Below are 20,780 nucleotides of genomic sequence, written 5' to 3'. Positions count from 1 at the left end.
GATAGTATGGGTTGTGACCTGGTTTGGGTTACGTGGTTACCCTGCTCCAGATGTACCACTGACCCCAGCCTGGGTCTCCGTCAGAGTTCACTTGGGTGTTGTTGCAACTGGAAACACATCTCCCACCTAAGAGCTCACCCCATTCATCAATAAGTCTCCTCCCCATCTTTCTCCACCTCCTCCCTACCCCAGGCGTGTGCGCCTCTCTACTCATGGCGGACTGAAAAGGACATCCCCCGTTCTGATGCCACAGGATCATGCTACCTCTCAGTCAACAATTTCACTAACTTTGTGGAGTACGCTCCCTGTCGCACAGGTAACTGTCACCTCGTTGCAAAACTGACCATGAGATTCATCTCTGAAGCAATCAGTGTTAACTGAGTTGAGTAATATTTAGTGGTGCTCTTCTTATTCAGGGAATATTCACTAGTTTTTATTTTGTCTGTGTAGAGATCAGCGATGAGGGAGGACAAGGCTACTGCCAGGGAGGATTCAGCGCTGACTTCACATCGGTAATAACTCTTTTCCTGTCAGAACAGCTCATGGTGTCTGGCGTGTCTTTTCCTTTTTGGTAGTAATTTACAACTTTTATCTTTCAGGATGGCAAAGTCGTACTAGGAGGACCAGGCAGCTACTTCTGGCAAGGTAAGTAGGACATGCCAATCAGGATGAAATAATCCTTAAATGTACTTTTAAGTTTGTACTTATTGAACTGTTTTTCTTAACTCTAGGTCAGGTGATCTCTGCTGCTAAGGAGAACATTATCAAGGCGTACTACCCAGACTATTTCATGCAGTCTGTGCATGGCCAGATCCAGACCAAACAGATCCAGCAGAATCATGATGACAGTTACCAAGGTAAGTTAAGGCCGAATAAAACGTGGTGATTTCATAATGAATGCACACTGATGTAGATCTTAACGCAAACTGAGGCCAATAAATGTGCTATTATGTTCCCTGTAGGTTACTCTGTTGCTGTTGGAGAATTCAGTGGTGATCAGGTGGAAGGTAAGTCCATCAAATATACACCCTCATGGCCAATACAAGGAGAGGCGGTGTGTCATAAAACACACAGGAGCGGACAAATCTTCATATTCCTGCAGAATTAAACATAAGATGAAGACAGCCTCAATATTTTACATGATTATTGAAATGGAAATGTTGTCAATACTGAATTTCTTCTGTCCTCCTTGCTGGATATTTCCCCTCTATAAATTGTCGCTTCATTTCTCTGTGCAGATTTTGTGGCTGGTGTTCCAAAAGAACTCAAGCTTTATGGTTCGGTAAGAAAGCTTAATGCACCAAAATGAACACCAAATGAGAGAGAGGATTGAGAGTGAGATATCTTTGCTTTAGACTCCGGACTGGTGTAGTAAAGTAAAATAAAGGAAAAAAGCAGCTATAGTAATAGTGTGAGGATTGTTTTTTCAGCCAATTCCATACCAGAGACTTTGCTTGTATTAAACCATATAAAAAGACCATATGTGACTGCTGCTTTGCAGGTGTCTATTCTGAACGGCACAAATCTGGGGACCATGATTAACTACACTGGTGAGCAGGTGAGTCATAGAGGTCCTATCTCCAACCCATAAAAATCTCCCTCACGCTCTGCCTCATCTGTGTTTTCACTGCTCCATTCCTCCTGAGAGCTCCTAATTTGTTGAGCAAGTGTAAGCATAAATAATTTCCTCAGTTAGATTTTGGTCTCTTTCATGGTTTGTTGTTAAGCTCAATTATTGAGGGGGGAAAGTGCGGTGGCAATTTGTGCAAATGGTTCTTGGGATAGCATGTTTACACAGCGATGATTGACTCAGCTGAGTAAATAAAATCACAAGTGAATTTGCTTACGCTCAGGTCAGACAATCAGGTCTACAATCCAGATTTCGTGACAGAAAATTAAAAGAGCTGGATAAGAAAGTGGATTTATCGTGCTCTGAAGCTGTTGAAGTCATCAGCCCTTCATGTTGTCTCACTCCCTTTAGTGTTACAGGAAGCAAATGTGAATTTTGCAGGAGCGTCTGTTTTTATTACATGATGATGTCTGCTGAGTGATGATATTTTTGCCGGATACTTGTTTTGTTTACAGATGGGATCATATTATGGCTATGCTGTGGCTACGACTGACATCAACAGTGATGGGTGAGTTCTTTTTCTCTGCCTTGCTAAATAATTAGCTGGACAGAACCTTTATTGGATGCCACCCACATCTCATTGTGGCTGCAACCTCAGGTGTCACAATGTCTGACTTTTAATGACTTGATCTTCTTTTCTTGTCTCCAGGATGGCCGACCTGCTGGTGGGAGCGCCCATGTTCATGATGTGGGGCTCGAGTGGCCGTCTGGAGGAAATAGGCCGGGTCTATGTTTACCTCCAGCTTGGCCCACTCAGCCTGGAGCTCCAACTACCTCACCTTACAGGCACTCAGGAGTTTGGGAGATTTGGCAGCACCATTGCGCCACTGGGAGATCTGAACCAGGATGGATTCAATGGTAAAAGCGGCGATGGAGACTGCTGCAATCAGAAATATGATAGGATTCATTCATTCCACTTTTCAACTGAAATGCGTGAGGACAAATTTGCAAATAAACTTGTGCTCTCATGCAGACGTAGCTATCAGCTGTCCGTTTGGAGGGGAGGATCAGCAGGGACTGGTCTACATCTATAATGGATACGCTCAGGGACTCAGGGAAAAGCCATCTCAGGTGATCAAAGGCCAGTGGGCTGCTGGGACGGTCCCCGCCAGCTTTGGATTTGCACTCCGAGGTGCTCAGGACCTGGACATGAATGGCTATCCAGGTGAGGAGGGTAAAGCTCACAACCATTAGCATCATTATCTTTTGCTATATTTAATGTGTTTTCTCTTCCTTTAATTCTCAGATCTGATTGTTGGTGCCTTTGGCGTTGATAAGGCAGTTCTCTACAGGTTTGTTTTCGGCATTTTGTTTGTTTACTTAAGGAGTTAGACGAGAACAGAAATGCCATGTTGTTCAGCTAAGTTTAAGCAGGAATTTCTAGGAAGGTGAATTAAACAGAAAGTGATGGTATCAGTTGTTAGGACTCAGAGATATGGAGGTGAACACCATTTACAAATTACAGTTATTATTGCACCATGAAAGATTGATAGCACTTTCCATTTAAACTCACTACTTCATCCAAAAACACCCTCAAATTAAAACCAAAATACAAAAATTTTATTTTGAAAAGACAAAATGATTGTGGAGTCCAAGTATATTTCCCAAAAGATCAAACTATTCTTTTATGGCAGTAAGAGTGGAAATTGAGTCTTGAAATAACTTTTTATCACCCACAGAGCTCGCCCCATAGTTAATACCAGTGCCTCCCTGACAGTTTATCCCACTATGATCAACCCTGAGGAGAAGAACTGCATGGTCACTAATGGAAACACCAGCATTCCTGTTTCCTGGTGAGTGTTCAGCTGGTCCAGGACCAACACTCTGGTTACTGCTCTAGTGGTATTTGTTGGTCCTAGCTGCAAAAAGTTGGGTTTCCCCATTCCGCTTCATGCATAAACATTTCTATCCTGTCAGGAAATTCTGATAAGGAATATCCATTCCATCAGCAGTCACGATATGAATACGTACCGAGAGCTGTTCTTATCTGACCTATTTTCAACATGTCTTATACCACACTGTTTCTGCTGTGTAACAGAAATATCGTGCTCAATAGCAGCATTGTTTGCCATTCCTGGCTTCCTCTGAATGTGCACAGTATTCAGCTCCAGAAAGAAGGGTAGAGGAAACAGACGATGGCTGCTTGCTGTTCAACATGGTTGACACTGCACTCATGTGTCGCCCCCCCCCCGCCCCCCCCATTCAAATCCAGATCCATAAAGGAAGCTCTTGTATACACATGTGTCTTGATTACGCTAGGTTGCCTGGTGATGAGGAGTTTTTGTGGGGGTGAAGGGAGTGCAGAGGGGATAATGGGAAGGAGGGCGAGAGAGAGAGAGGGGAGGGGTTGCAGGGGTTTTTGCATTTGCTTTGAATGAGATATTGTTTGCTGGTGGAACACAGCTGGGAAACATCAGGACACGTAGACTCCCGTGAGCGTGCGCACAGAGTTGTGCAGAAACAGGCACAGGAGCTTATACATGAAGTTATTACTCCTCCTCAAAAGAAGCCCTTGTATTCTTTTTGTTTTCATTTTTCTCTTCCCTTTCAGGCTCTCCCTTTTTCCTTTTTCACTTCCAGTTTTTTGCTCTTTGCATTTAATGTGGGTTTATTAGTAAAAGAACTGGGGGTTTTGGGGTTGCAGACATTTGGACAGCAGCAGTGTGTTGTGCGGCTGATGTCATGGGAGTAGGCTACAGGCTTATGTAGACGGCCATTGACTGGTCAGGACTGTAATCTGAGTTGCCCAATTTCACCCTTCTTAACTCTGCTATTCCTTTGAGTGTGGGGGGGCTGAGGGTGGAAACAGAGAGACGCACCAATTTATCAGCCTGGCTGGTGAAAGCAGTCAGATGCCAGAAAAACACTTGGCATTTTTTTCATATTATTCATCGTATTCCCATTACGCCGTGTGTGTTGTTATGTGAAACATGCAAGGAGCTGACATGAGAAAAGAGGGCCTTGAGAGAAAGGAGGGGGAGAAAAAGTGAGACTGAATCTTATGGTGACAATATATTTATACTGAATCTTTGCCATGAATGAATATGCTTCCCCTGATCATCTCCTGTCTGTCCAAAACAGTGTCAACCTGAGTTTCTGCTTATCTGCTGAGGGGAAGCACCTACCAGGAATCCTAGGTGAGCCAGTTTTCCACATGTGCTCTTTATTAAATCTATCAAATAGTCACCAATGGTAACGTTTCAAATCCATTAGGGGTTAAAGCGTTTTGGCAGGTGAAGGCTTTTGGATTTTGTTATGACAAAGACAGGAGTCCCATGTATTTGTATGTCCTCCTTCCAAACTTGTTCTGTGCTCTGTCCTTTTCCATATCAACCCCTAATCATTATCTCTAATAACTACCTCCTCTATAAATATGTGTTCCCCCTGACATAATTTCCATTAACAACGCTATGCGTGCTGCCGAGCATTTATGGCGGTCTTTTTTTTTTTTAAACCTGCCATTATGTGACTCAAGAACATTCATCATGCCATGAATGCTCATTTGTGTGTTTATGTGTTCCAGATTTCCAGGTGGAGGTGCAGCTTGACAGTCATAAGCACAAGCAGAAAGGTGCAGTCAAGCGGGCTCTGTTCTTGGACTCCCAGCAGCCCTTGCTCCAGAGGAGAGTGAGGGTGCGGCATGGCGAGCGCGAATGCTATCACACCAAGATCTACCTACGGGTATGATTTCTCTCTCGCTCATGAAAAAACTAGATGATTGTGATTGTTCAGGCTGTAATTGTCATTACAGTCAGTTGTAATTAACTACTTAAGTGAAAAAAACAGCACTTTTTGTGCATGTTACGGAAATGACAGTATTACAAAACCAGAATTTAATCCTGATAACATTTGGAAAATCTAGAGCAGTTGAACAATGAATTTTTCAATATTCACGATCAAGTAAAAATCAAGTAAACGTTCAAGCAGGCAGATGAAGGCGATTCTTTCTGTCTCATTTCTTAAAATGTTTTGCCTTTTCGTATGTTTTTCAAATTAACCTTGGGATGACCAACGTTTTTTTTCACACAAAGAACAGGAAGCTGTGTCAAATGATTGCCTCTTTTAAGATTATGAAAAACTCAAAAAGATACAAAATTAAACCATCCACCTGAATTCGAGTTTGCAGAGGGTCAAAGGGATGTAGCCGGCTCTGGTAGCCTACTCGTAGTTATTGCTGCTGTAAAATGATGGATAAAATGTTTTGAGATTCGAACTTCTCCTGCAAAATGGCTCATTTCTTCATCTGAATTTGATCCATTTGGTATGATAACATTTGGAAAGTCTGGGAGAGCCGTATGATTAAATCACTTATCCATAACCAAATGGCTGCCTAGGGTTAGCCCATAAGTAGCCATGTGAGCCTCTGCCCATGGAGCATGCTCAGTTTGCATCCCACTGGCAGCTTAGGAATGTGAACACTACATCCTGTGAAATGCAGATTTATCTGGCGGTGATGAGCTTGATGAGTATTGTACCATCTTGTTTGGCATTTATGCCAAAGTACTATGTCTTTAAGCCTTGGGACATTTTTTTTGAACAACACATTCTTACTTTTTGGACAATTTCCATCTCATAAAACCCCTGGTATGTGTTTTATTTGATTGCAGGATGAGAAAGACTTCAGGGATAAACTTTCTTCCATTTATGTGGCCTTGAACTTTACCTTGGACCCCAATGCTGCAGCTGACTCACATGGCTTACGGCCCATCCTCAACTATCAAACCACCAATATAATTGAGCAGAAGGTACTTTGACATGCACTACACTTTCCTGATGTCTTCGGCACAGTTACCTAACCCTGGTTTAATCTACAGGGGTTATGGCGTCATATATGTTTGAACGATGTTGGCTAATAATGTACATGTGGTTCTGGGACTACCAGGTTCTCTAAGCCAATGATAAGGAAATCCACCACACTGAGTAATCCCTCCCTACATCATTGGCTTGCTAACAGACTGTCTTGGATGAAAGTGTGTTGCTTTTAATATAAATTCTAAACTACTCTGTTGGAAGAATGTCAAGGGTACCTGGAAAGCTGTTTGTGAAATGAAATGTGAATCATATTCAGAGCGGGGTATTTCCCCGTCCCAGCAGGATTAATTCTTGGCATGTTTGATGGTGTTAAGGTACAACGGTGACTCGTTCCGGAGCTGAACATTAGGTAGATATTTCTGTGTGGGCTACTTTCCCCTCTGGTGGAGGTCTCTTAGCATTTTGACAGTTTCCTTCTAAGGGCATCCTGTCAACTGTGCGACTATATGGACGACAGTAGCCAACGGATTTAGGGAATGGCAGTGATCATAGCTTTATCTCCAAGTCTATCCCGGTGTGTGTCTTTGTCCTGTTGGATCAGAGCTGAACTCAGTCATTGATGCCCTTAAGGATATCAAAGCTACTGGGCCTCCAACAGATGTGGTCTACTGCTAAACCAAGATCTCGAGGAAAGCTTGAGCTAAGATATCAACCTTAAACCTAGAAAAGCCCCTTTTTTTACTAAACACCCAAGAGGGCAAACTTGATACATATGTGTGTGTGTGTGTGTGTGTGTGTGTGTGTGTCTGTGTGTGAGTGAAATGGGGGTGGGAGTAGAATCAAAGTGCCAACATATTTCATTATTCTGGATTTGGTCTTTGTGAATATAAGGGAGTGTAAACAGTGAAGGGTTGCTCTGCTACCGCAGCCTTGGCCCTGATCAGACACATGATGCGCTATTGATTTTCACATATGCTTTCAGATTGTGTGGCACAATTTCATTAGCTCGGCCAATTTCTTCCTTTCTGGGAGACTGGGACAGCCTTGCTATCATCTTAAGATATTCCATATGTTTCACGAAGATTTATGGTTTTACATTGGCTCTATTAATTGCCATCGTTCTCATCATCATGTAAGAGCGCATGACCCAGTTGATCAAAGATCCAAGTTGTTGTCACGTTCTCAGAACATTCTTCATCAATACCCTCATTGTTCCTAAAATAATCCCCAACCGAATCGGTATGACTTTGATTAATGGACTCTTGGACTTTGCCAAGCTGATATTAGATTTTATTGTATTGCGTTTGTCTTCATTTCAAATTGTCATGTCAGTGTTGTTAAACTACAGTGATGGGCCTACAAACGTCATTTTTCTGACCCACGCAGACCCATGGGCCCAGGAGGACATGTGGCCAAGTTAACTTAGCGGTTTCCATGGTGTCCATAATTAGAGCCCCTGTATGGTGTAATGACAAGGGGGGTGCATGGCTCTCTCTAATCTCCTCCTCCATTTCTATTTATTATCCTCATCGTCATGAGCATCATCACACTCGCAGTCACAGCGGGGTGCAATTTGGCAGTCCGCAGAGTTTCTCTTGCTGCCGCCCTGCCACACGTTCAGGGCTCATCCTCTTATCAAGCACTGGTTTGGTTCTTTTCTTGTTATCTTTGACCCCCCCAAAAAAAGTCCAGAGAGATATCCGATGTCTCAGTGAGCTCTTCTTAAGCTCCTCCCTCTCCATATGCTCATATACATCTGTGGTTCGCTGGGTGGCGTAGCATGTGGTGAAAGCGTGGTTGGCCACATAGTGCTGTGATGTGGCATGCTGGTTAAGATCTGGCAGCTCGGTGCTCCGCTCCGCAGGAGGATCTCCTCTGGCACGTTCTGTGTGCTGTATGCTCCCCTGTTCATCATTTCCTCCTCTTACGTCGCAAAGAGAAAACATATGTGTGCCGTGACAGCTGGTTCTGGGGAGTGTGTCCGTGCCTACACAGGGTCATTGTTTCACTGAGTTTGTGTGCAGTGATGATGTCTTGTAAAAACAGTAATCCAGGTGTGTGTTAGCTCGTGGTGTAATGCATTAGTCATACCACATGTCACACGGTGCTACACTCATCCTGTTTTCCTCCTTATGGCCAGGTTGGACTAAAGATTCATGACAACACGTGGAAACTTGCAACTACTTGTTCCACTGAGAGACGGTTGTACTGTATTTAGTTGTATTTATACTGTTTCTCACTGGAGATCAGACAAAACAAATCACAGGTGACATCCCCCAGCTGAGCTGAGCCCAGCTGAGCTGCTTAACACCGCTCCTACTCTCCCTGCAACTTTTTCACCACACTGTGAACCTTTGAGCTCAGCTGGCCTTAAAAAGATAAAAGAAGTGCACTTTTAGTTCGAGTTGCTCCGCTTCCAAGAACAGAAACACCTCTGATGCTGGCTGAAAATCTGATCATGTATTTGCCCTGAAAAGGGGCCTTGCTACTTCTGCTACTTTTGTTACATACAGGAAATGAATTCTTCGTCACTTCTCTGAAACAGCAGCCTTGACCTACACAGGAAGTTGTGCTGTTCTTCCACTGGCAGTTGCTATTTTAGATGAATTGATTTGCTGTATATTGTGCAGACGAAGCTTGCAAAATGTCAGTAATGTAATAATACTTTACATTAACAAATAAAATATTGGTGTGTCCAGTATCAAGGCTGTAGTTTAGAGGGTGACCTTCAAAGTGAGTTATGAAACAAAGTGCTGTGGCTTCATTCTCTGGATGTTTTTGTTCATGTTTTAAGAGTTTAACATGAACCAAGTCATACAACGATGTTATGTCAAATCCATACAGAGATTTTTGTAAATGTAGTTGTTGAGTAAAAAACATACACGCATTTATTTATTTTTCAGTACTGTGTATCAGATCACTGCTGGCTGATGTGCAGGTTCAGGTATCGGATACCCTTTCAGAAAAGAGGAGTCGGAGCTTCTCTGTTTGTTGTCCTGTCTGATCATCATTATTGAGCCATTAATCAAAACCAACGTGTGTCTTTTAGGCTCAGATTCTGCTGGACTGCGGGGAGGACAACATCTGTGTTCCTGACTTGAAGCTGGCAGTTCACGGGTGAGGCTTTTCATTTCCCTGTACATTTCTAAATATCCCACAGCCTTTGGATTTTAGAAAATATATTAGAGCATGGTGAATAAATACAGTGTCACCAGTGAACAAGGTAACAGACGCTGAACTCTTCAACTTCTACAATGCAAATGGGAGCTTGGATTTGAGTAGTAAAACAAAAATACAGCTGTTTTTGTTGCTCTGCTGCTTTGTTTAGTTTTGCATACCAGTGAGAGGCTGCTAATAGCCACAGTAGAGTAGAGGTGCACGGTCCTTTGAAAACAGGAAGAAGCTCTGCTCTACAGGTGCTATGACAAGGGGAAGACAGTGGGGGGTGGGTTGAAGGTTTGGTTTGGAAGGAATCGAGAGCTGAGGCCCGATCTCGCCGGCTTCTGAGGCTGTCAGGAGCACCCTGCATGCCACACTTTGATTTGAGAAATCTGTTAGCATTTTTCTTAAAAATAACAGCCACCCCGATACTCCCTTCTCCGCTCTGTCATTTTGATTTCACATTCCTATATTTATCTAACATCTGCCTCCATTTTTTCCTCAACGTATGGCTGACCCATCACATATGGAATAACCTGCTGTGAGTGTGGCACTGCATTCAAATGCAGGTCTATCAGCCATAGAAGGTGTTATTAATGTCATTGGAATAATTGCTTAATGCTTTTTTGTGCTCCGTAGTGACTGATTTAAGCCTTGTTACAGGGGTTAATGGGACGGACATGATTTAATAGACGTTCAGAGAAAATCGTTCCTGGGGTGTTGTTTTTTTCTATTCCACTGCCAAAGCACATAACCTGTAAGACCAGTGAGCCCCCCCGGGGAAGCTTTGCAGTTTCTTGGCATTTTCTAATTTTGAGCCCTTGTTTAGTTTAAAAAGCACAATGCCAGTTAGAATCAGACTACAGCTGACTCGCAGGTCGACAGAGGATCAGACCTAGAAATCTTCTCTCTCTTGCTCTCCTGCCTTGCTTTTACGAGAGCGGCCCGTAATTAAAAGCGTCTGTGTGGCCCTCTGTGTGGAATTTTTCATTGTTCTTAGCTGTGTAGAGGGATTTGGAATGAGGCATAGGGGGTGAGAGAAAGCAAAGAAGGGGGAGGTCTTTGATAGTCCTGTTTTACAGCATGTTCCACCTAATTACCTAGTTCAGGAGGGGGTTTGTTGGATGAATCTAATTTCATGTTTTTTTTTTGCCACACTGAAAGTTAACATGTATTAGCATGATTAGACAATTAATTTATCATTTTGTACTTTCCTTATAACAACCAGCCGTATTTATTTGTCCATAGAGTCCTGATACCATTTAATGTTGACACTGTTAGTAATCAGCTTTTATTCTTTCTGCGGGCCCTCAGGGACAGGAAGGAAGTCTACCTGGGTGATGACAACTCGCTGACCCTGACGTTCAATGTCAGGAATGAGGGTGAGGGAGGGGCGTACGAGGCAGAGTTGTATGTGGTGCTGCCGCCTGAGGCTGACTATAGCGGTATCGCCCGCAATAATGAGGTGAGTAGAGATGTAATGCACACTGCAATGTTCAACTCCAGGAGCCAATCTGATGTCCTGAACAGTCGGTCCTATCGTTCCCAGAGTTTGACCCAGCTCACCTGCAGCTATGAGACGGAGAATCAGACCCGATACCTCAGCTGTGATTTGGGAAACCCGATGAAGTCCGGTACCAGTGTAAGAACACCATTATCTGTTTTTGGCCAAGAATGAGTTTTAGGGTTGTGGGTGATTTGATTTTTGTTCAAAGTGGTAGTTGGTTTACACATTACAGTTTCCTCTTCATTGTGTAAAAAAAAAAAAAAGTTTGTCATCACCGGGTAAGGTGTGAAGAACAAAGGAAGAGGAAGTGTATTTTAGGAAACGTGACAGAAAAGTACTGCAGAGTTCCCCCTACTGTCTCAATTTTGATGTGAACACATAGGTCATCAGATTGTCTCAGCACCATTGATTTGAATTAAATAAAATCCAAGCTCTGATTAAAGCACAGAGCAAAAAAGAGTATTTTCCAAATACACCCAAGAACATCATGTTAGAAGATGCGGTGAATGATGTCATAGGAGGTGTGGCTGCCTGAAAATGCTCTCCAGTCTTGAAGCCAACTGGCACCACGTTATTGAGACGTTAGTGTCCAGCCTTGGACTTTGTGTCTTCAGATATCAATTTCAGTTGTCAGAATTCAAATTTTCATTAGACGTCCTGACATTGAATTTTGTTGACATCCCAACTAAGACTGGAGCAAATAGCAATTTGTTAATGCCAGTTGGGTGCCAGCTGAGGAGAAATGAGTGTACAGTGTTTCACATGCAGGCATTTTTAGTTGAGGTTACATCATCTACCCACTCCTTTTTTCTATAAGATGAATGATGAATCTTCTTTACAGCTTTGGGCAGGTCTGCGCTTCACAGTGCCACGGCTGAAGGACACACATAAAACTGTTCAATTTGAGCTGCAAATGCGCAGGTATGACATGATTTCAACAACAGATCCTAGAAAATGTGCGAAACCTTCCATCAAATGACATCAGTTTATCAGAATTCTTCCCTCCTCCCCGCAGTAAAAATGAGAACAACTCCCACAGCGAGGTTGTACCCTACAAGCTGGAGGTGGTTGTCCAGGCTGAGGTCATTCTGCAGGGGTGAGTCTTAGGATTCCCTCTCATGAACTTTTACATCTTAATCAAGTCTCTGATGCCTCCCTGCACATGTTCTCACTCCTCAATTCTTTTTTTAAGTGTGTCGCGACCAGATAAGGTCTTCTTTCCACCGGCTAACTGGAAGCAGCCCAAAAGCTATGGGGTGGAGCAGGATGTTGGGCCTGGAGTGGAACACATTTATGAGGTAAGCGACCATAGCTGTTCATACTCATGAAGGAGGATCCTCAGAGCAGAGATGATGGAAAAAACTAAAGAAAACATACCCCAGATTAGACAGGATAATTTACTCGCTGTGCAGATGTAGTTTCACATGGGGGGATTACAAACAGGTTAAAAGATTCGCCAGATGGGAAAAAAATCTGTTTCCACCTGTAGCTTTGACTAAAATATGAATAAAAAAGAAGTTGCCATTGATGCTTCTAATAGTTTACCGTTTCTTTTTTCCAGCTGGTGAACAATGGGCCCAGTCGGATCAGCCACACCCTCCTTGAGCTACGTTGCCCCCTCAGCGTCCAGGGTCTCGCTCTCCTTTACCCTCTGGAGTTCTCCACAGAGGGCCCCATCAACTGCACCGCTGACAAAAACATGAACCACAGACGACTCAAAGTGAGTGACCTCGTACAGATGTGCGCATATGCCCACCTCTCAGGGTCAAACGAGGGAAAAAAAAGGGGAAAATCTGACTGTTAAGATCTCCCACTGATTCTCAGTAAGATGTATGATTAACTGTTGGGTCTTCCCGCTGGTTTGCCCACACCCACCTCCTCTTCGCTGCTTCTCAGCCCCACCCAGGACACTTACCCCACCACTGCTTTGAAGCTCCAGCTCTTCCCTATGCTCAGCACAGCTTGATGAACCACCTCACCCAGCAATATACTCACTCATCTTCGACATCTAGAGACGCACCCCCTTATACCAAGTTACAGCTTTGGGATTTTGTGGGCAAAACATTTCAGTGCAGTTGTTTGTGTTTACATTTGAAGTATGACAGATGTTGAGAAGGGCTGTAAGTGGTCATCAGTCTAAGCTGTGCTCTAATGTTTTTTTTCCCCCTGGTGAATTGCTAAGTAGGCTGTATTTCCACGGGAATTCACGTGGAGTGGTGCTCACATGCTTCTGATTAATGACAAATCAGCCTCAGGGTCACACTAACATTAGGTCCTATATTGACAGAACGGGTGGTGTGCTCTCCTTGACTGGGAGGTCAGTGTCTAATGGGTTCGATGTGCTTTTGTACCGTCTTGTCTTTTAGCTCCAGCACACATCCACAGAACCACCTCTGCTGGCACTGAAGGCCCATGAGCACCGTGTCGAGAAGAGGGAAGCCCAAAGGAATCAGCTCTCGCAGTTGACGAACCTGGTAAGAGGCTTTGATGAGTATTGTCACTTTCTACAAATACGGAATTTTTGGTGTGTGAAATTGTCAAGCCAAACACATGCAAATAGCCAAAATAGCTCCAAAAAAATAAAAATGTCTCCATCAATAGGAAAACATGCTGCAAAATCAGACAAGGCTTGACAGAAACACTGCGAATCCCATTAAATGGCAAGTAAGGGCACTTCAAATTGATGAACATGTCTGGACACACTTGTTTTTTAACACAATATTTTGGTGGCCAAAATGTCAAAATAAAATAAGAACATTTCCAACACCACTGACAGAGAGCCAACTTCAATAAACTTGTGAGACAGCAAAAAAAATAAAAGTTCATTTTGTATAACTCCCTTCTGGGAACACCTCTCTTGTTATTAATTGGAATTTTTAGTATTTCTGTAATGTGTTTGAGAATGTGCTTGTATTTTTGTCTCTTTCAAAGTCGTTTCCTCAGATTCAGTGTTTTGAGCTCTCCGGGCCACCATACACGTGAGAAGTTTGGCACAATATATTTTGTAGCGTTGCCTTAAATAAAGTTTACAGGCCTGGATGTATTTTTTTAGACACTGGCCCTCGCCTTACGCGAGGCTCTTGGGATTGCATAATTAGATTATGATGTCATTAAAAGGGAGGGGTCAGAGGGCACAGGCTTGTCCAGCTGTGGTGATTAACATTAAAGGGCCTTCAGTAGTGGTGGATGTAACATATGGGAGGCTTTTTTTTGCCAGTGATGCTCGGCTTACTTCACTGCTCTTTAATTTTTGGCTCTGGCTCTTTGAGGCCCCGAGCCCCCACACACACTGGCCCCATTGATCCACCCAGCTGCAGGTAGCTGCTCTCCCTGCCTCTGTCTGTGGATACCTGCCTCAACCAAAGAGCTCTTTGTCCAGCAGCCTGTCGTCCCTAACTGTGCTCGTTTATCAAGCATGTCCGATGACACGTTCAGATGAAGGACCCCATTCTCTCATTTCCCCTGAGTTTGCACTTTTGCTTTCTGCGCTCCAGAGGACAGATATCTGTCTTCAAAGTGCTACTTAATGAAAGTCTTTCAGAGTTTGGCGATGCTTCACTGAGGCTGTGTTGGAGTGAGAGTTTGAAATTGAGAGCAGCAACAAAGGCTTGGCTGTAAATGCACGAACAACAGCAAAATAAATATTGTGTTGTAGTTCTTCAGTTAATTAGAAATGTGTTGGCATTTATTAGAATTTTGTTTATCTGGTGAGATACCAATTTGGGCTCATAAGCATCCCAGTATTCCAGGTCCATGGGGTCCATTGTCCCACAAATTTACAATTAAATAGAGCCAATAGCTACAATGCAGAGCAAATCACCATAACGGGAAAACACACTGAATATATACATATATATTTTTAATAACTTTAAGAATAAAAAGACAACAAGGGAGGAATCATAAAAGCAAATCCCAAAAATCTAACATTCACAATAGCAAATCAGATCTTTTCCTTTTTATCTTCCTTTACGGCAGCACGACACACCTCTTGAGCCGCTCTCATCCCGTTGCACTTGTTGTACTTGCTAGTGGACTGGAATAAAATCTTTAATCATGATGAATTTTCCAGGCTTAATTAATCATTGCAGACCTTCTTTTTTTCTTTTCTTTTTTTTTTTCCTTACAAAGGGTTAAACTATTTAGACCCCATACACACAACAGCTGTGGAGTCAGGCTGCTGACTATTTTTCCTTTTTTTTTTTTTTTTTATGAAGTTGTGGGAAAAGCATGCACACCCCCAAGCTCCAGATCACGACCGCATAATCCCACCAGGGAGGATATGTGGAGGACTGGAGCATCTCTGGCACTGGACAGTTCTCATGTCATTTCCACAAAGCTTTGTAGCCCTGCTGCCCTGGGCATCGGGAGGGTTTACCAGGAGGAAGTGGACTGATACGCTCCCTGTCTGTCTGATTACTCTTATTAACTCTGTCTAAGATCGAGCCTGGAGCAACTAGGCGGGAACTCTCTTCTCCTCCTGTGTTTGCCCTTCACAGTGTAATAAGTAAACCAATGCGCTCCCGCAGGAAACCCACTGAAACCTCTCAGTCTGGGGGTGGTCTGGCTGTATGGCATCAGCTCTAAAACACATTGCGTACATGTTTTAAAATGTTAAACATGCTAAGTTGCATTATAGGGATGTAATTAAGATTGTGTATTCAACAGTTCTGAGAAAATGGGATGGTTTCAGTGGTAACGTGGAGAGTGGTGCATGCAGCATTTTTACAGTCTCATGACATTCCTTCAGTCTAATTCGAAGCAGGCGTGGAATAGGGATCATAACATTGGGCTCTTTGTTATATTTATTTGACCTGCAGTATTAATGTGGCTGTTATTTGTCTTATGTCAATATAAACGATTTTCACTCTTTCCTGCGTGTCCTTCAACTGCAGCCTGTGATTAGCTATGATTTGTGGGAGGATATTTTTTTCTTCTCCGCGCTATTTATGAACTCGAGAATGATTTGAATGACTAATAAATGTCATTTGAACTCCTCTCTGTCTCCGTAGTCCTGCTCTAATGTGGAGTGCTGGGCACTCCAGTGTCACGTGGGTCTTCTGGAGAAAGGAACAACTGCGATTCTGAAAGTGCGATCCCGCATCTGGGCTGAGACCTTCATTGAGGTTTGTAGGAGATGAACCTTTTCCTTACACACTTGGGAACAGATGACAAGGGCATGACAGAGGAAAAGGATGTGGACTATTTCACTGACGCCCGTATTTTCTCGCTTGCCAGGATATAAGGAGCTATTATTGAAGTCTGAATAAAGACAAAAAAAAAAAAGATAGTAAAGCTGAATTAGTCACATATTTGTTTGTGTTGATGAGGCATCATCGGTTCTTCTGCTCAGTCTAAAATTCCCTCAAAAGCAACACTTCTAAGCTGAGCTTGCTCCACACTAGATGGGCAGACTTCAATTTCTGTTCGTGCACTCACATTTTCAGTGCTCCTGCCATGTCTGATCTACACAGGCTATTTATTACCCCCATGCATGCTGTAACACAAGACACATGTGTGGATGTGTTGAAAATTCATTATCTGGTTGTCACCACTTCTCATAGGATTGGTATGCAAAACTGTTTTCTTTGGAAAAGGCGCACGGTCTCTGTCCCCACCTAGTGTGTATTAGTGGGTTTCATTTTGATTCTGGTGAAGTAACGTTCATGTTTCTCCTTTCAGAGAGCTTATAAGCAGTATGTGCTGGAGTGTCTGGCTCGATATAGCGTGAAGAAGATGCCTTATGCCATCCTACCTAAACATGTATCCAGTGGGCACAAAAAGGTATTTAAGACCTTTATTAATTTAGTCGAATCACTGTTGCAGGTCGACTACATGCAGAGGTTTTAAAGTGTGTCCTCATCCTCAGGTGGTGACCCAGGTGGTGTGGAACAAACCAGACATTGAGAACTCAGTTCCTCTGTGGATCATCATACTGGCCATTCTGGCTGGTTTACTGCTTCTGGCGCTACTCATCTATGTATTATACAAGGTCGGTGTAACGGGGTGTTTCATGGATTAGTGTGTGGGATCTAGTGATATCTAGTGGTGAAGCTTCAGACAACACTTCACACTTTCAAGTGTGCAGGAGAACTTGCAGGGCGAATGATCCTACGTTTATCAAAAATAGGCTTCTCAAACAGCGTAAGCTTCCTACAGAATAAAAAAAAAAAAAAAATTGATCCCCGCAGCAAAATTAATTAGTACCCTTCAGTTGCTTATAACAATTAGGTAAGAGGAAATAATAAATAATTAAAGCCCCTAGAAATGATAGTGAAAGTGCGTTTCAGCTGCAACAATTGATTGTTTCTGGTGATCTAACACTTGTGAAACCACTGGTATGGGATTCTTTCTAATAAATCAAAGCTTGAGTTTGTGGCTAATTTCTCTAGTTTTAAAGATTATTTTAACAGTTAGAGCCTGACCACTTCAGGTGTGAGTTTGACCCACTTTCGATAAATTTTATTCCTCCCAATAATCTATCCTGAATTTTACACACTGGGTCTCTGGAATAGCTTTGTATTATTGACAGACTGAAAATGTAGGATCGTCTTAGTTGAATTTCTGCTGTATTGAAATGTTTTCTATGTTTCTTGCAGTTTGGCTTTTTCAAGCGATCTTTACCGTACGGCACTGCCATGGAGAAGGCGCAACTCAAACCACAGGCTGCTTCTGAGGCTTAGATGACAACCAGAGCAACCGCTACCAGAACCACAGTACCTGGCCGTATGATTGCAATGGAGAAACATGACAGATCATGTTGATTGGATCAGAGAGCAGTTGAAGAGTTAGGCGGAAGAGAGACCACTGGAACTCCACTGTGCTGCACTAGAGGAAGACAAACGTCCAAAGATCTCCAAGCCAAATGAATGTTGATTCTTTTTTTTAATTTATACCTTGTTTTTTTTGTTTTGTTTTTTTGTTTTGGCAGGTTGGGATTGTTACCAAGTAGAATTTTTGTATGCAATGCCTCAACTTGACTGAACTTCAAGAAAGTGACCGCAAAAGACGCACAGGTTACGCCGGTTGGGGGTTCCTTTTGTGGATTCTAGTGATAGAAAAGTTCTGTAATAGCCCTTTAACTGCCTTATTTTGGTGCTAATAAGCTGATGTGTTCACTGCCTTGCTTGAGGTAGCCAGAAGCCATCAGTCATGTTGCCTGTCGTTCTGATTGTTCATGATGGATTAGCTGGCAACATTAACCTGACCTAGCAAATCCAAAGTTTAGATTTGGAATTTAAGTTAGCCTTTCTTTGTTACAAAATATAATATTTGATTAAATTTAAGCCTCAATGCATTGGGGGTGTTCCCATGGTAGGATCCAGCTCACTGCAATGGAACAGGGCACGCGGGTATAGTGGGGGGATGCTTCGAAGCCGCCGGTGAACATGATCTCTCTTTGCCTCAGGTTGGAGGGCAGTACTGGGTTGAGTTTTTTTTTTTAATTTTATTTTTTTGCACTCAAAGGAAATCTACTGATTTACTTCCAAAGACACCAATGACTGACTGACCTTCCTTTGAGTTCTCATTTTGACTCCTACTGATCACTTCGTGTTGAGTTACCAATGCTGGCATCGTCATTGTTATTGCAGGCGACTGGGATGGGACTGGAACCACCACGGACCCGTGCAACCTCACATTTGGCTTGAATCAGTGTGGTGCTTCTGGTGAAGATGCAAGAGAACATTTTGCTGACTTTAATCCTGCTCGATTCGGGTTGGGCTCATTACGCCCTGAGACCAAGAGCAGGTAAATGATGCTTCATAAAATCCACAGAGCTAACAGGCATGGCACAGAGATGCCTAGAACCAAAGACATGACAATCAGCAATGTTGTAGCCTTGACAGTTTCAGTCTGAGAACAGGCAGGATCATCACTCTTAGTGAGCAGAGGGATCCATTTTCAGCTTACAGAGACTGTATTTTTGATTGTCTTTTATCGGAGGAAAGAGTCGTCCCAGTACCAAAAGTCTGCAGGACTGAACATTAAAATGCTTAGTGTTGGTTAATTGTCTTGTACATAGATTTTAATATGCTTTACATGTAAATACTGTGGGTCAGAGTTGGTTGTGCTTGCATGTAAACATGTGACTTGCAAACATGCATTTGTGTGAATGGTATATTTATGAATGTTTGTTTTTTGTATGAATTGGTTATAGCCTTTCCCTCTGCTTAGTCCTGGTTATCCCTTCAATCTTGATTACCATCCATTCTGCTTTCATATTGATTGCAATTGCATACAGATCAGTGATTGTCCAGGATTGATTTTTAACAGTCCTGCAGCAGTAATGCTGTCATCCAGATGTTAGCATCCTTCAGGGTGTCTTGTACCTCTAACAAAGGGAAACCAACCAGGCACTGGGAACTAAATGTTGTTTGGAAGTGCAATATTTATAGTCACTCTTTTTAATATTTCATCTTTTCTTTTGTTTGTGAATGAGTTGTGATAAACCAGACCTTTGTAACATGTGGTGAGGTGTGTTGAAGGAACAGGCCAACTTTTTGACTTATTTGCCATCCTCCCCAGTGAGAAACCCATGCTAGTTAGCTTAGCACAATGCATGGTTGTGGATGGTAAGTGTTAGCATACCTCAGTCAAGTAATTGAATACAGTTTTCTCCGAAGGGTTCTCCTAGTTTTTCATAGCATCTTTTAATGAAATAAGAATTTAAATGAAGAGTTTTAAGTCAGACACATAGTCTGAACCACTTTCGTGACAAATCCAATGTGTGCAGCGATTATGGCAAACATTTGTGTTCGTTGACAACTAGAGGTGCAACTGCTTCTACCATTCATGGCTGACTTTTTGATGTGGATGATTACTCAAGAGCAAAGAAAGATCATGAACTTTAGATATGAGGACTTTGGCAGGTATGCTAACACATACCACCCACTGTCATTCATTGTGCTGAGCAAACCAGCGTTCGGGTGGCCTGCATGGGTCTTCGCTCGCTATTGCACAAACAAAGGAAAAGAAGTGTATCTGTCTTCTTGTCTGGCTCTGGGGAGGATGGCAAATTCTCCTATTACTCAAAAAGTTTGTGTGTTCCTCATAGTATGTGAAAAGCACATCGATAAATCAGTCTTCAGTTTCTGGATTTCCGTGTTCACCCGCTTGCTTACGAAGCCTACTTCAAGTGCGTTTTTGAAGGATTTTTTTTCCACTTCACCTACAGTATACTCACCACTTCATTGCTGGACCACTTTTCTGATTGTTAATTTTTACACCTGATAACAACCACCAGACTATATATCAGATTTTTTTTTTTTTAAATTATGCACTAGATGGTTGCATTTGTCCAAACACTCATTATCTAGACTTAACATGTGTTAACGTTTGTTTGCAATATTACAACCTTATTGTATATTCCCTCATATTTGATAGTGATTTGTTAAATGAATTGGAAACCTTTAAAATTCTTATACAATTGTTTATAAGAAAATGATTTACTGAACAACCCATTATTTATGACAGGGGATCATTTTTGCTACTTTCTCCGTGGTTACCCTCCTTTTTAAAACATCTTGGCCCATTTCCACTCTCCAGGACTTTCAAAAAGAAGTTGTACATATTTATGACAAGGGGAGTATTTTTGAATTCAAATGATTGATGTCTTGTGAATTTTCTCACCCCATATTGGGGAGAACATTTTTGTTAAGGGAGGGGAGGATACTTGGAGGTCAATTTTTACTTGTTGTGGTTTGTATTTTAATAAAATATTTCTCTTTTTAATAA

General features: G+C 42.5%; 1 protein-coding gene across 1 annotated transcript in view; it reads left to right on the top strand.

The window, feature by feature from the left end:
* itga5 (integrin, alpha 5 (fibronectin receptor, alpha polypeptide)) overlaps positions 1-20,780 on the top strand; it is a 36,780-nt gene extending 16,000 nt beyond the window's left edge. The window contains exons 4-30 of the mRNA XM_086213289.1: positions 193-316; positions 451-512; positions 600-645; positions 732-857; positions 963-1,007; positions 1,239-1,282; positions 1,502-1,558; positions 2,086-2,138; positions 2,280-2,488; positions 2,604-2,795; positions 2,877-2,922; positions 3,310-3,423; positions 4,712-4,767; positions 5,154-5,311; positions 6,238-6,375; positions 9,432-9,499; positions 10,856-11,006; positions 11,091-11,183; positions 11,890-11,969; positions 12,064-12,144; positions 12,241-12,346; positions 12,610-12,768; positions 13,415-13,522; positions 16,058-16,171; positions 16,728-16,829; positions 16,915-17,037; positions 17,645-20,780. Coding sequence (XP_086069415.1) covers positions 193-316; positions 451-512; positions 600-645; positions 732-857; positions 963-1,007; positions 1,239-1,282; positions 1,502-1,558; positions 2,086-2,138; positions 2,280-2,488; positions 2,604-2,795; positions 2,877-2,922; positions 3,310-3,423; positions 4,712-4,767; positions 5,154-5,311; positions 6,238-6,375; positions 9,432-9,499; positions 10,856-11,006; positions 11,091-11,183; positions 11,890-11,969; positions 12,064-12,144; positions 12,241-12,346; positions 12,610-12,768; positions 13,415-13,522; positions 16,058-16,171; positions 16,728-16,829; positions 16,915-17,037; positions 17,645-17,728 — 2,739 coding nt within the window. The 3' untranslated portion in view covers positions 17,729-20,780. The remainder of the gene's footprint in view (positions 1-192; positions 317-450; positions 513-599; positions 646-731; positions 858-962; positions 1,008-1,238; positions 1,283-1,501; positions 1,559-2,085; positions 2,139-2,279; positions 2,489-2,603; positions 2,796-2,876; positions 2,923-3,309; positions 3,424-4,711; positions 4,768-5,153; positions 5,312-6,237; positions 6,376-9,431; positions 9,500-10,855; positions 11,007-11,090; positions 11,184-11,889; positions 11,970-12,063; positions 12,145-12,240; positions 12,347-12,609; positions 12,769-13,414; positions 13,523-16,057; positions 16,172-16,727; positions 16,830-16,914; positions 17,038-17,644) is intronic.

This window comes from Aulostomus chinensis, chromosome 9, assembly GCF_037954235.1.
Source record: "Aulostomus chinensis isolate RoL2024-O1b breed Wild chromosome 9, RoL_Achi_v1.0, whole genome shotgun sequence".
Taxonomy (NCBI): Eukaryota; Metazoa; Chordata; class Actinopteri; order Syngnathiformes; family Aulostomidae; genus Aulostomus; species Aulostomus chinensis.
The sequence above is the reverse complement of the archived record's forward strand: the minus strand, read 5'-3'. Positions and strand labels throughout refer to the sequence as shown.